The 12,238-nt window shown below is 32.9% G+C and overlaps 2 protein-coding genes across 2 annotated transcripts in view; one reads left to right on the top strand and one right to left on the bottom strand.

Moving 5' to 3' along the window:
* Positions 1 to 1,772: 1,772 nt before the first annotated feature.
* Positions 1,773 to 8,247, bottom strand: HELRODRAFT_93565 (hypothetical protein). The gene is made up of 13 exons (XM_009011402.1): positions 8,034 to 8,247; positions 7,497 to 7,599; positions 7,039 to 7,152; positions 6,184 to 6,241; positions 6,027 to 6,072; positions 5,492 to 5,553; positions 5,234 to 5,315; positions 4,943 to 5,069; positions 4,652 to 4,806; positions 4,136 to 4,260; positions 3,831 to 3,928; positions 3,381 to 3,530; positions 1,773 to 3,036 (listed from the first exon to the last, which is right to left on the bottom strand). The coding sequence occupies exons 1-13, from the start codon at positions 8,163 to 8,165 to the stop codon at positions 2,969 to 2,971; spliced, it is 1,320 nt and encodes a 439-aa protein (XP_009009650.1). The 5' UTR covers positions 8,166 to 8,247; the 3' UTR covers positions 1,773 to 2,968.
* A 1,282-nt stretch (positions 8,248 to 9,529) lies between these two features.
* The window catches only part of HELRODRAFT_105627 (hypothetical protein), a 10,771-nt gene continuing 8,062 nt past the window's right edge, over positions 9,530 to 12,238 (top strand). The window contains exons 1-4 of the mRNA XM_009011401.1: positions 9,530 to 10,001; positions 10,266 to 10,612; positions 11,014 to 11,181; positions 11,566 to 11,776. Coding sequence (XP_009009649.1) covers positions 9,828 to 10,001; positions 10,266 to 10,612; positions 11,014 to 11,181; positions 11,566 to 11,776 — 900 coding nt within the window. The 5' untranslated portion in view covers positions 9,530 to 9,827. The remainder of the gene's footprint in view (positions 10,002 to 10,265; positions 10,613 to 11,013; positions 11,182 to 11,565; positions 11,777 to 12,238) is intronic.

Below are 12,238 nucleotides of genomic sequence, written 5' to 3'. Positions count from 1 at the left end.
TCCACGAAACATCTGCCAGCAAATTAACCACATTATCTCAAATGCCGTCAAGATGATGCAAGTTTCTGCTGCTCGATGTCATGCATGTGCTTTGAAGATAACTTCGTACGTGTCTTTATGTTTGTGTGTGTGTTTATGTCTGTGTGAATGTTCTAGCGTATGTGTGTGCGTGTTATTGTGCAACCTTGCTTGTGCACTGTTACAGACACGCTTGCTTGTTAGGATAGAGTTTGGTTTGATGCTGCGTTGTTACTGACGCTCGATTTTCTTGTTGTTTTTCATACCGTTTAAACTAAATCGAAACTCAACTCCACAAATAAAATGACATTATCACATTTATTTTAATTTAAATTGTTTATGCGTGTATGTGATTCTTTTTTCACATTTCTGCGTTTCAGCTGAGAGTTCTGTTGATAAAAATTTACGAGGGAACATCAAGACAGTTGGGAGGATGTACGTAATGTAGCATGTTGCATGAAACCATCACAGAATATGTGGAGATGATAGCTACGACGTGAAAGCTTACTGCACTGCACAATGATGCCAGAGATAAATCAGGCAATTAAGAAGACTGCCTCCTCCAATGTAATGTTGCATGCATTACAGTGAATTAAAATTACGACCACGTTGTTTTAATAATTTTATATGCAGTTGTAAAAAATTCTTGAATGAATGTGCTATTGTAATTTGAATGACTGAAATGAAGTCTCTCTCTGTATAAAAATAGGTAATTTGTAACTACTAATTATCAAAGCTGTATTTATTTATTTAATTGCATTCATCGTTGTCCAAATACGTCGGCTCTTTTAAATTATTTGAAATCTCAGTAGCAAATAGCAACAAAATCAGAAAACTAATTCATCTCGCCAAACAGAATTTAACCAACAAGAGCAAAGCTTTTAAAAAAACAACAAATGAACAATCGATTACAAATGACCACAAACAATTGAACGAACAAATAATTAAACGAACAACACACGAACAGATGAATGAACAAGCGTATGAACAGACGAACGAACGAACGAGCGAGCGAACGGACGGACAGACGAACAAACGGAAGTACTGATGGGTAGGGGCGAGCAGCTGGTTCGGGTGACGTCATAAAAGGAGATGGTATAATAAATAAGAGTGATGGAACGTAAAAGCAAGGATGAGATGAACATAAAACTTAATGTTTCTACGTACGCTTAACGGTAGAAGAACAGACTTGAAGTCTGCATATTGCACACTCGAACGCATGTAAAGGAACATGTGCATCGTTATTATTATCGTTATTGCCATATCATTTGTCCGTATCGACGCGATGTTTGCTGGCCGATGCTAAGAAGCATGGGTGCTCATTATTCAAACGGGGCAAAAAGAAATAGCTGACCGACAGATGGCACCAGCGACGTCATTGCTTTCCGCGGCAAAAACAACTTTTTTAATTTTTTCGTCGAATGGTCGTAACGTTAATCAAGAAATTATCACGAGTGTTAACGAGTTGTAAATGATGCGGAATAATTTGACGTGATATATAACAAGTGCCTAAATTTTAAATAAATTATTGTACAAATAATTATTTAGTACAAATAAATATGAAAACTCTGATAAATGCTTTGATTTGTTTCAAAAGATTACCTCTTAACGATGAACATGTATGAGACCATCTAAATATTTAATATGGGACGATTGAAATAATTCCGTATATAATTAATTCAACATTACATCAACTTGACACTGCATAATCGCAAACTGTTTTCATTTCATACAATGAAACTACGCACATTGAATAGAATCGACGAAACATTTTAAATAAAATCATTTTGAAAGGAACATTGAAACCATTGAAATATGTCATTAAGTCAAGTGGCCAGCTGACGAGTGACTGACTGGTTGAGAGACTGGGCGGAATCAAAAAGCAGCATGTTTATATATTTAACATCATTTAAATCACGAGATAACAAATGAGTAACAATGATATTCGTAAATCAGCGTTCAACTGTGCAGAGATAACAACGACATCTAACAGTAACAACGGTATTTAACTTATAACAACAATGAAAAGTGCCTAAATATTACTACAAAAATAATAAACAAAAGCAGCCATTGGTACAAAAATAGGCTAAGTTGAAATTCTGTATCATAAATTTTAGCAACAAGATAGTTAATTACGTGACGATAGTTATTAAACAAACAAATAAACAACAAAAATCACTTGCAAACAACGTCAAAACAACGTCAGAATATGTATATGTTGTATACATAATTTGCAAAAGAAGAAACAAACTTGTTTGAATTGTTGTGTAAAACTCCTATTAAAATATAATCGTGGGTGAATCACTGCAATCTCACACACAAGAAAATACCCAAAATGTGGTAAAATCCGTGCAACATCTAGAACTTAACACACGCACACACACACACACACACACCGCAAACTTCAAACACATGATTTGACACGCATACACATTCCGGGCGGATGCACCACATGAAAGGAATAAAGGAGAGAATGGACAGGAAAAGAACACCCATACATAAATGACATAATTTCACTCACTGAATTATTTGCAAAGCTCTTCAAAACTATATTTATATTCATGTGTTGTGTGTTTGTAGCAGTGGATCGGTTATGAATTATTTGTGTCTCCATATTACACATACTTGTCAGCTTTCTGGTAATAACCTAATGTGCCAATTGAGCTAATACATGTTTGCGCACAAGTAAGTTAGTGTGTGTGTGCGTGTGCATGCATTTATTGAGCAAATGTGTGCATTGTGTTGTGTACGCGAGTGTACGTACATATAGCGGTATCAGTGAATGAATGCAATGCATTAAGCCAATCAGTCCAATTAAGTGAAGTCTCAAATTGCAAAGTGAAGAACAAAATATAAGAACCAACAGCCATCCTCATATACATACATTAAATATAACTTCGTCTTTTGAGTAGACCGATATTGATCTTAAATAGTTGGTGTAGCATTTATTTTAATGCTTGTCCTGGACACATCTGCAGATAGTGGCGTCTCTAGAACTCCCAACACCAATCCATTTGACTGGAAAAGTAAATTTAACTCATTTTAAACAAAGAATTTTATTTATTCATTCAATGTTTATGGTTTATAAAAATGTCATTGATATGCAATACAATATTGAGGAAAATATTATTTGTACATGCTTTCATTGAGATACATAATGAGCCGTTCAAACCATTCAAACGGACTATATCCATTATATCCATTACATTCACCAATATAACACTCATCACTTTCAATTGCCAGATCTTTAAACGGTGCTTACCATGGTATATCCCCACACATATATACTCAAAAAAATTTGTAAAGGAACACGAGAAAAAAAATTAAAATTTTAAAAATAAAACAAAATGTGAAAACCCGACTTGGAATGTTAACAAGTTCCTCCAGCTTCTCGATGTAGTTTCTGGCATTTAAAGGCAGCCCGTCGAAACTTCTGACGTTTGAAGTTGGGGACTTCCAGCCTGGAAGGGTGATGTACTTCACGCAAACTGTTTGCAGTTCTTCCTGCGATGCTGACAGAGGTTGGGTGAGGCGTGGGTTGATGTAAAGAGCTGGTCTAAACACAACCTCACATGATGCTACTAAACTACCACCATACATACACATTTCGCAATCATCCATTTATTCCACAATCTATTTGTCCAACTTTCAAATGTAGTTAAATGTGAGACAGAAATACTCAATTTATCGTTCAATCCTCCATTATTATACCAATCAATTCATTCCTCCATCTATTCATCCATATCACAATCAATCCAACCATTCTTCAATGCATTCATCCACATCTACAATCAGTCCATCTGCAAACTTACCAGGATAGTAATCAATGATTTTTCCACCTATCAAGTACTCGACACCAATCTTCACCTCGTCGAATTCGTCCAAGATGTCCAGCTTTGTCACTGCCAACCTGTCTTCGTTGTCATGTTATGTCAGTTGTAGAGAAGATTGTAACACGAAATTGAAGAAATAATTACAAGATAGGTTAAATAAAAAAAAAACGAATAAATATGAAAATGGAATAATCTGTAACCCACTTCTCTCACCACATCATCATCCCTTCACCATTCACTGATCTCCATCATCATCTCTCCAACTACATCACTACACGACTAACGCAGAAAATCCATTAATTTTGTCGACGTATGAAAGCTGGAAGGCATCAAACCATCCGCACCTTCTTGCTCTCTGCGTGGTCACTCCGTATTCGTTCCCTCTCTTCCTCACTATCTCATCTGTTTTCTGACCAAATTGAAGACAATTACAAATGAACAGGGATAGATCCAAATGGAGGATGGATATTTTAACTTAGTTAATAAAGTTATCACAGATATGAATTAGTCATGAGCAGAAATTTCAGAGACGACAGAAATTAGAAAAGCGTAATTAGCACTGAGAACATTAGACACAAGTACTTTTACACAAACATCAAAAGATGTTTCTAGAAACGTTCTCACAATTTTCAAACCAATTAATAACGTGTCCCACATGAAAGAATAGTAAGAACAAAAACAAATCTAACAAAATACATCACAGCGTAATAATTTTAATAAATTATTCACAAAGTCAACTAAACTATAAAAAAAAACTAATCACAAAACAACAATCTGGAATTAAAACTCAACATTGCAACCTTATCCATCTCAGTGGGAAAAACCCCCCGGCCTACTCGGGTACAGTAAGCCTTGGCGACCCCGTATATCTTGCCCACGACATGTGGGGGAATTCCAAGCCCCGTATACACCCCCCCTACTGAACAGTTGCTCGATGTTACCATTGGGTAGGTACCTAACAGGTGGTGTGGTTACATACAACAAATGAGAATACTCGTCATTCTGGACATAAGATATTAAATGAAATAAAAATTGACAGTGAAAAAGCAACGTTATTATCGTCGTAGTCATCACCATCGTTTGATACGCACCAAAATCGATATCCAACATGGTGGCATTGGCCCCCTCAACAATGATTCGTCGGTTAGGTTGTCTGAATTCGTTGGACAGGAATGTGATCGTGTCGCGAACGAGCGGGGCCAGGCGATCCCTGAACTCCTAATGTTCGGCAAGATGTAAAACTTCATTTGCCAAATAACAAATAATCATTTTTAAACAGTAGCAGGAACAAAATCATAATACTCACACAGCAGCACAGAAAAACGTATATCTCTCTTTTTGTAACAATATCACAAAATTAGAAATTAACACACAACTTAAACCTTGTATCTCTTCAATTCAGAGTCAATGTCAACTTTTAGCGTTGGATACCGCTGCATGTATAGGTTGGCTAGCCATTTGAACCTTAAAAAGTGTAGAACGTAAGATAAGCATCGCCATAATCATCGTCTTCATCATCATTATAACAGACATCATCATCATTAATCATCATTACCATCGTTATTAATCATCACCATAATCATTAACGTAGTCATCGTTATCATTGGTTGGTAGCAATCCTAAATGATCATCATCACCACCTTTCACTGAAGAGGCAGAAATCGTGTATGAGGTCACAAACTCTTATTCCTGACCTGGCTGCCTTAATTCGTGTATCCATTATTATTAATATCATCCTTCTCCTCATCCATTATTATCATCCATCCATCCATTTTTATCCATCCATCCATCCATTATTATCTATCCATCCTCATCCTCATCATCATCATCATTATCATCCATCCATCCTCATCATCATCAATCCATTATTATTTAAAACATCACTACCAGTATAATCACCACCACCATCATCATCATCATCGTCCACATTAAATCAAGTTATCATCAAATAATCATACCACCATGCATTTCAGCATACATCATCATCTTATCATTATGTTGTATCATATTGAGCAGGAAATATTATATAATATAATATTATATCTCTATTTTTATCATTATTATACATACTCACCATCCTTTCAATCGTTATCATTATAGTAATAGTGATAATTTCATCATCATTATCATCACCATCACCATCACCAGCAGCACCATCATCATTGCAAAAACTACTTTGCATGAATAAGCCGGTCCAATTCCTTTCTTTGTCGTTCCAATTCTGGTCATTAGTTAAGATGATAAGTTAATTATAATTACATTCCATTATAAAGGTCATTCAATTAATTGGGTAATTAATTAATTGGGTAATTAATTAATTAAATGTAATCACTGGTTCTGTCCTTTTCCCGACTCCTCCATAGAATCAGCAGCTTGGTGAAAGTCGAACACTGTTTAGTATGTTTGTGAAAATTTAAATGTCTTTGTTTGTGAAAATGAAAGTTTATTCAAGTAACTATTTTCCAATTTTTTATTTATTTATTTGTTCAATCATTCAATCACTCATTCATTCATTCATTCATCCATTTTTTAATTTACTTAATTTTTAACAAATATTTCTAAATATCTAATGTACATTCTCAAGAACAAATACTAATTATTAATAAATATTGATAAATATTGTTGAAAAATCTTATAGAATAATTATAACTAACTATTAAGAAAATCTTATAACAATGGATTTATTAAACAACAGATCACAACAGATCACAATACAAACACTAACTTAAATCTCAAACACAAAAACACACACACACACACACACACACACACATACAAATATCCATACATCAAATTACACATGTGCACATATCACAAAAACCAACATTAATCATATTCACAGTATTTAAAAAAAGGCCCCTAACAAAATACATAACATTACATAAAAATGCATTCTATTCAGAATTATTACTTTTATTAGCCAAAATGTATGTAGAAATTTATATTATGCACAGTCAAACATATCCACAAACACTTTTGTATTAACCAGTTTAGCAAATGCAAATAAAATAAAAGCAATAATAGTCAGCTAAATAAAGTAAGCAATCTCAAACAAGTTGAATCCCATTAAAATAATATGGGTAGCATAATCGTGTCTGACCTATGTAATAACACATTACAATAATTATATATATATAATAAATAATAATTAAATACTACCATTAACCTAATTATTTCATTAACAAACCTAAGTGAGCACGTGATGAAACAAAAAGCCGATCGTGCCAGTTAGTCAGACCTTTCGATTCGTTCTTCTCTATCTCATCAAAGAGACCAGGCAAGTGGATGACAACACCATTACCTAACAGGGGGATGTGTGAAAAGAATCATAAAACTAGGTAGGCAGGCTCTCAAACAGAATGTAAATCATTTACATTCATAATACATGTAAACATTATAATTACGATTTTACATATTTGTCATTTCATTAATATGGCCATCATTTAAACAAACCAGATTTATTCTTTATCATTGCTTACATAGACTTAATTAACAAATATAAAAGTAAATCTACATTAAACACATACTTCTTTTAATAATAAAACAGTCATTTTAAATAAGTTTTTAAAATTTGAAAAAGTTCTTCATAAATATTTATGAGACAGTAATATATATCTTGTTCAATTTGATGATTTTAAAACTGACCAATAACATTAAGGCAATCAGGGTTGAGCAAACCACTAGGCAAGAGATGGAAATCATACATGACACCATTCACCACAACTGTGTGGCCTGCATTGTTTCCTCCCTGGTCAAAAATTATTAGCAAAAAGTTAATGATTAACTTTTTGTTTTTCAACAACACAGACATGACATTTTCAAGTTTAAGCTGATAAAAGTACAAAAGCAAAACATACTTTTCTTCTAATTATCTAATTATTATATTTAATGTTAATCTAACTAAGTAGTACTAAAAACTAGTAACTTGTACCAACTAACTTTTCTTTTTCTAACAGTCTCTAATCTAATCTATATCTAATTCCAACTATAAATATAAAAATAAATAAAACTGATTAATATTAATTGTTAACTAAACAATTAAAACTAACTAAACCAAAACTAAATTAAACTCTAAACTAAAACTAAACTAACTAAAAAATCAAACTAATTCAAATGAATTAGTTATAAAATGAAATAAAAATTATTAAAATCAACCATCGTTGAAATAATTGAGAGACGGACCTGACACCTGCAGACAACATGAGCAGACTGACTCAACAAATCCACTATCTTGCCTTTCCCTTCATCTCCCCACTGAGTTCCAAGTATGACAATAGCCTTACTTCCAACAGTTTTGTTTGCATGTTCACACATGTTCTCAAAAATATTTTAGAAATGGTGACAACAACTTAATAATATTTTCCTTGAACTTTAAATGAGTCCGTCCAGAAAGGCGTGACTGACAAGCAGTGCGATAATCTTTTGAAACTGAATGAGTGGATCCAACTAAACGAAACAATAATTTAATAGAGAAAGTCTAACATCATTCTTTTTTCACTTTCTTCTTAATAGATGAAATAATTATTACCACTAAACTACACATGTATCACATCAGGTTTATTAGTTTAAAAAGTAATAAAACTTTAACGAAACTGTTCAATTTATTAAGTTTCAGTGGTTTCAGTCATTGAATTACAAAAAACTCCATGGCTTCATTACTTTAGTAATTAACAGTAGGAACAAGCAGGTTTATGAATAGACAGAAGCAGAATACAATCAATTCATTTGATGAAACTTTTGATGGAAAATGCAAAATGTAGTAACCATTGTTTTACAGATTTCAAAAATGCGTTTGACTAGGTGCCAAGAATTTTTGGCAAATCTGAAAACTATAGAAATAATAAAATATTTTTAAGATGCAATAGGTATTGAGTTAATAGACATTTATTTCTGACAAATGCGGAGATCCTTACATGTGAAATGTCACCCACTACTCACTCAGTTACAACACAAGTTTTGTACCACAGAAGTTGTACATCCAAACCACACGAAGTGTATACATTACATATTTGATATAAAACACACGCAATCAATTGAGGTATCAACGCAAAAGATAATGCTTTGAATTTCAAACAGTATTCATTAGAACCAGCTTATCGTGCAATAACAACTACGTTAAAAAAGTGGTCCTGCTGTTTAAACCAACTCATAAACCAACGAGACTTTTGACAATCGAAAACATGTTTTTCGTAATAAACTATTAACTGATATTGCACTGAATGTCTTAAACCCCTCATACTTCAAACGTTTTCAACGTGTGTATAATTCTCCAATTAACGTGAAGAATTTTATGCAATTAAGTAATTATTTATTTTTCATTGTCATGTTGTATTCTATATATTATGTATGTATGTTTTACTTTTTATTATATATGTGAGTTGTGTAATACTTGGCAACATATTCAACATGAATATTGAATAAAATATCAATTGGTATTTAAATTGAAGTATATGTCAATGATCTTGTAATGTAGTTGTGTAATGATTAAATATATATATATATATATATATATATATATATATATATATATATAAAATATAATTTTTCTATTCCATTCTATTCTATATTCTAAGTATATGGATCTTTCACTCTAAATTTGAATTTCAACAAATAATATGGGATTGCCATAGTTTTGGTGTTAGGTTAATATCGTCTTAAAAAAATCTTAAAGTGATGCTGATTATCGTTGAATATGAATATTGATCTTTAATCTTTATTCTACCAAATATATTGAATTAGTGGAATTAGAATACCCTCATGTTGTCATTATCTCGCAGCTTAATTTTAGACAATTGATTTTAACTACATTCAAAGTTTCATTTTGATTTTATCACTTTTTTAAACTTTTTTTTAAAGCCCTAGGGCCTAGCTAGTGGTTAGTAGAGAGAGTTAGTTAGAGTGAGGCAAACAGATTTTTTAATTAATTTTAAGTAGTTTTATTATGCTCAAGACAGACTGTTGCAGTTGAGTTAGAAAATGACGGTGGCACCCTTCATAATTGATATTTTTTCCGTTTGTCTCGCCGTTGGGTTCTTGCATTGGCATTACGGAAATTGGAAACGTCACCAGTTATTTGTGACGTTAGTCACTTTGGTAGCATGGACCCTACCCTTCATGATCATATTCGCACTGCCAATCGATGTCACAGTTGTTAGTATAATATTTCAACTTCTTATCACTTGCATTGTTAATATTAATTAAAATTAGGCTGACTAGATAGGTACTTAGAAGATCTTTAAATGTCAATTTTAACTGATTTGAAAAAATAAATTATCCCTTTCATTTTCTGTTTATTTATTGATTAATATATTTATTTGACTTAAATCATTTTAAAAAAGGAGTTATTTTTTCATTTAACTGTGCTTAATTAAGAATGTACCTTAGTTTGAAAAACTAACTCCTAAATTTATTCAGACATTCTATGATCAGTGTTTGCAAGACAACAATATTACTACAAACATTCCAACAACTACAATGTTGACAACGTTCATTTCTGGACCGACTCAAGCAACAACATCATCAAGTCTCATATTTCAACTGAACAGCAATAACACCATCAATACATCTTCAACAATTGCTCCTACATCATTCCCAACGACAACTCAAACCAATGTAACAACAACTCAAGCCACCATCACAACAACAACAACACCCCAGCCAGAACCTGCAAAAGTTTGCTATATACCTTGGACCTATATGACAACATTTACACTTTCAGTTTTCTGGCATGTTGTCTATTGGACCTCGCAATGTTTAACTTGGTTGGTCATTTATTTTGTACTGTAATTTGTCATAGATTTTGTTCTAATAAAAGAAAACTCTTTTATATTAAATTGTGTTTTTTATTATACTGCTATGGATTAAATTTATGATGAGATATGAAAATGGGCATCAATGCTTTCCAAAATTAACAGAATCTTTAACCTCATGCAACTGTTACCAATGAAATAACTAATTATTTAATAGTAAATCCAATTCAAATTTATTGTTTAAAAATTCAGAATAATTATATTTTATAATGGTTTGACTAACCTTGATTCAAACTTTTAAAAATGTCTTTTACTTTACCATTGAATAAATAAGCATTGTTTTGAAAACCATTCATCTACCATCCATCTACTTAAATATCACATAACACCAATGCATATCAACATCTTTCAAGGATTTGGCTACCAATGATGCAATCGTATGCAAAGGCAGGTGAATTCACATTTCTTGGAAAGTTCAAATATGCCCTGATTGTGAATGCAATCTACTATGGGACCTACCTCGTCATATTCGGGTGCTGTCTGGTCTACCTGGCAGCTACCTCCAGACTGGTCTTCAACCTGTAAGCTATCATTGATCGTGCTGCTTTTAACTTGTTGCTGCCTCATTTAAATGGGATGTAACAGGAATTGAAATATACATAAATCAGTTGTGGTCTTCCTTAATGTTATTTAAAATATATTTTCCATGTGGATATTGTAATAATTTATTTCCATTACTGTTGTTAATGTTTTTTTTATACTATTTTGATTCACTTTTACAGTTACTGCCAATGAATGTATTGCAGTTTCAGATCATTCACTCATTTTACAATATATTTATTGAATAAAAATCATACAGAAGATTTTCATGTCTGAATTGTCTATTTTTCTTGGAAGGTTCAAATAAGGGTTGATTTTTTAATCACACTGCCTATGTAAACAAATTTTCATAATTCTAAATTCAGTGGACAACTGAAAGTGCTGGCCATAACCGCCAGCAACACCTGGGGGCTGACACTGCTGGTCCTGTTGCTTGGGTATGGTCTGGTGGAACTGCCCAGAAGTTGCTGGAATGCCTCCAAGTCGACCTTACGGTTAGCCCGAAGTCATTTCAAGGTTGCAAAGGTCACCATGGAGAAGATTGAAGCAGAGGAGGAACTGGAGGATGTTCTAACTGTTAGATTTCATTACATTCATACAGTATTCCTCAACTTTGTTACTTATATTATTTACTAATTTAACAATTTTACTTAGTATTTTATTCATTTAATTATTTTTGTCTATTTAATATTTTCTGCAAAATGTTGAAAACTTGGCTATGTTCATATTAATAGTGTCCTTTGTTATGCTAACTTACTAATTTCAAATTCAATCAATCAATCAATCTTCGTTTTGCGTCCAGAGACCCGGTTTCCCGAGGTAGGACGTTGTTTTCTTTGCCATCAACATTTTGCGCCAAATTAGACGATCAGTTGTATCCATTTCATTTAAATTTAGAGCTTGCGTGTCTTGCTCGATTGTTTGCGACCAGGACTTCTTTGGACGGCCTTTGGGACGTGTGCCAGGTACTTCAACATCTGCAAGAGAAGTTATGGCACTGTTTCCACTTCGTTTCGCATGACCAAACCACCGCAGACG

The sequence above is a fragment of the Helobdella robusta genome (genome assembly GCF_000326865.2).
Source record: "Helobdella robusta unplaced genomic scaffold HELROscaffold_1, whole genome shotgun sequence".
NCBI lineage: Eukaryota > Metazoa > Annelida > Clitellata > Rhynchobdellida > Glossiphoniidae > Helobdella > Helobdella robusta.
Note: the sequence above shows the minus strand (reverse complement) of the source record. Positions and strands in the feature narration are given on the sequence as shown.

Excerpts from the sequence above, each read along its gene's own strand:
- HELRODRAFT_93565 (XM_009011402.1), bottom strand. The coding sequence starts at position 8,165 with ATGTGTGAACATGCAAACAAAACTGTTGGAAGTAAGGCTATTGTCATA. Across the intron at positions 3,531-3,830 it reads AATCATTGATTACTATCCTG|CATCGCAGGAAGAACTGCAA; the intron begins GTAAGTTTGCAG and ends AACCTCTGTCAG. Across the intron at positions 3,037-3,380 it reads GGAACTTGTTAACATTCCAA|TCAAATGGATTGGTGTTGGG; the intron begins GTCGGGTTTTCA and ends TTACTTTTCCAG.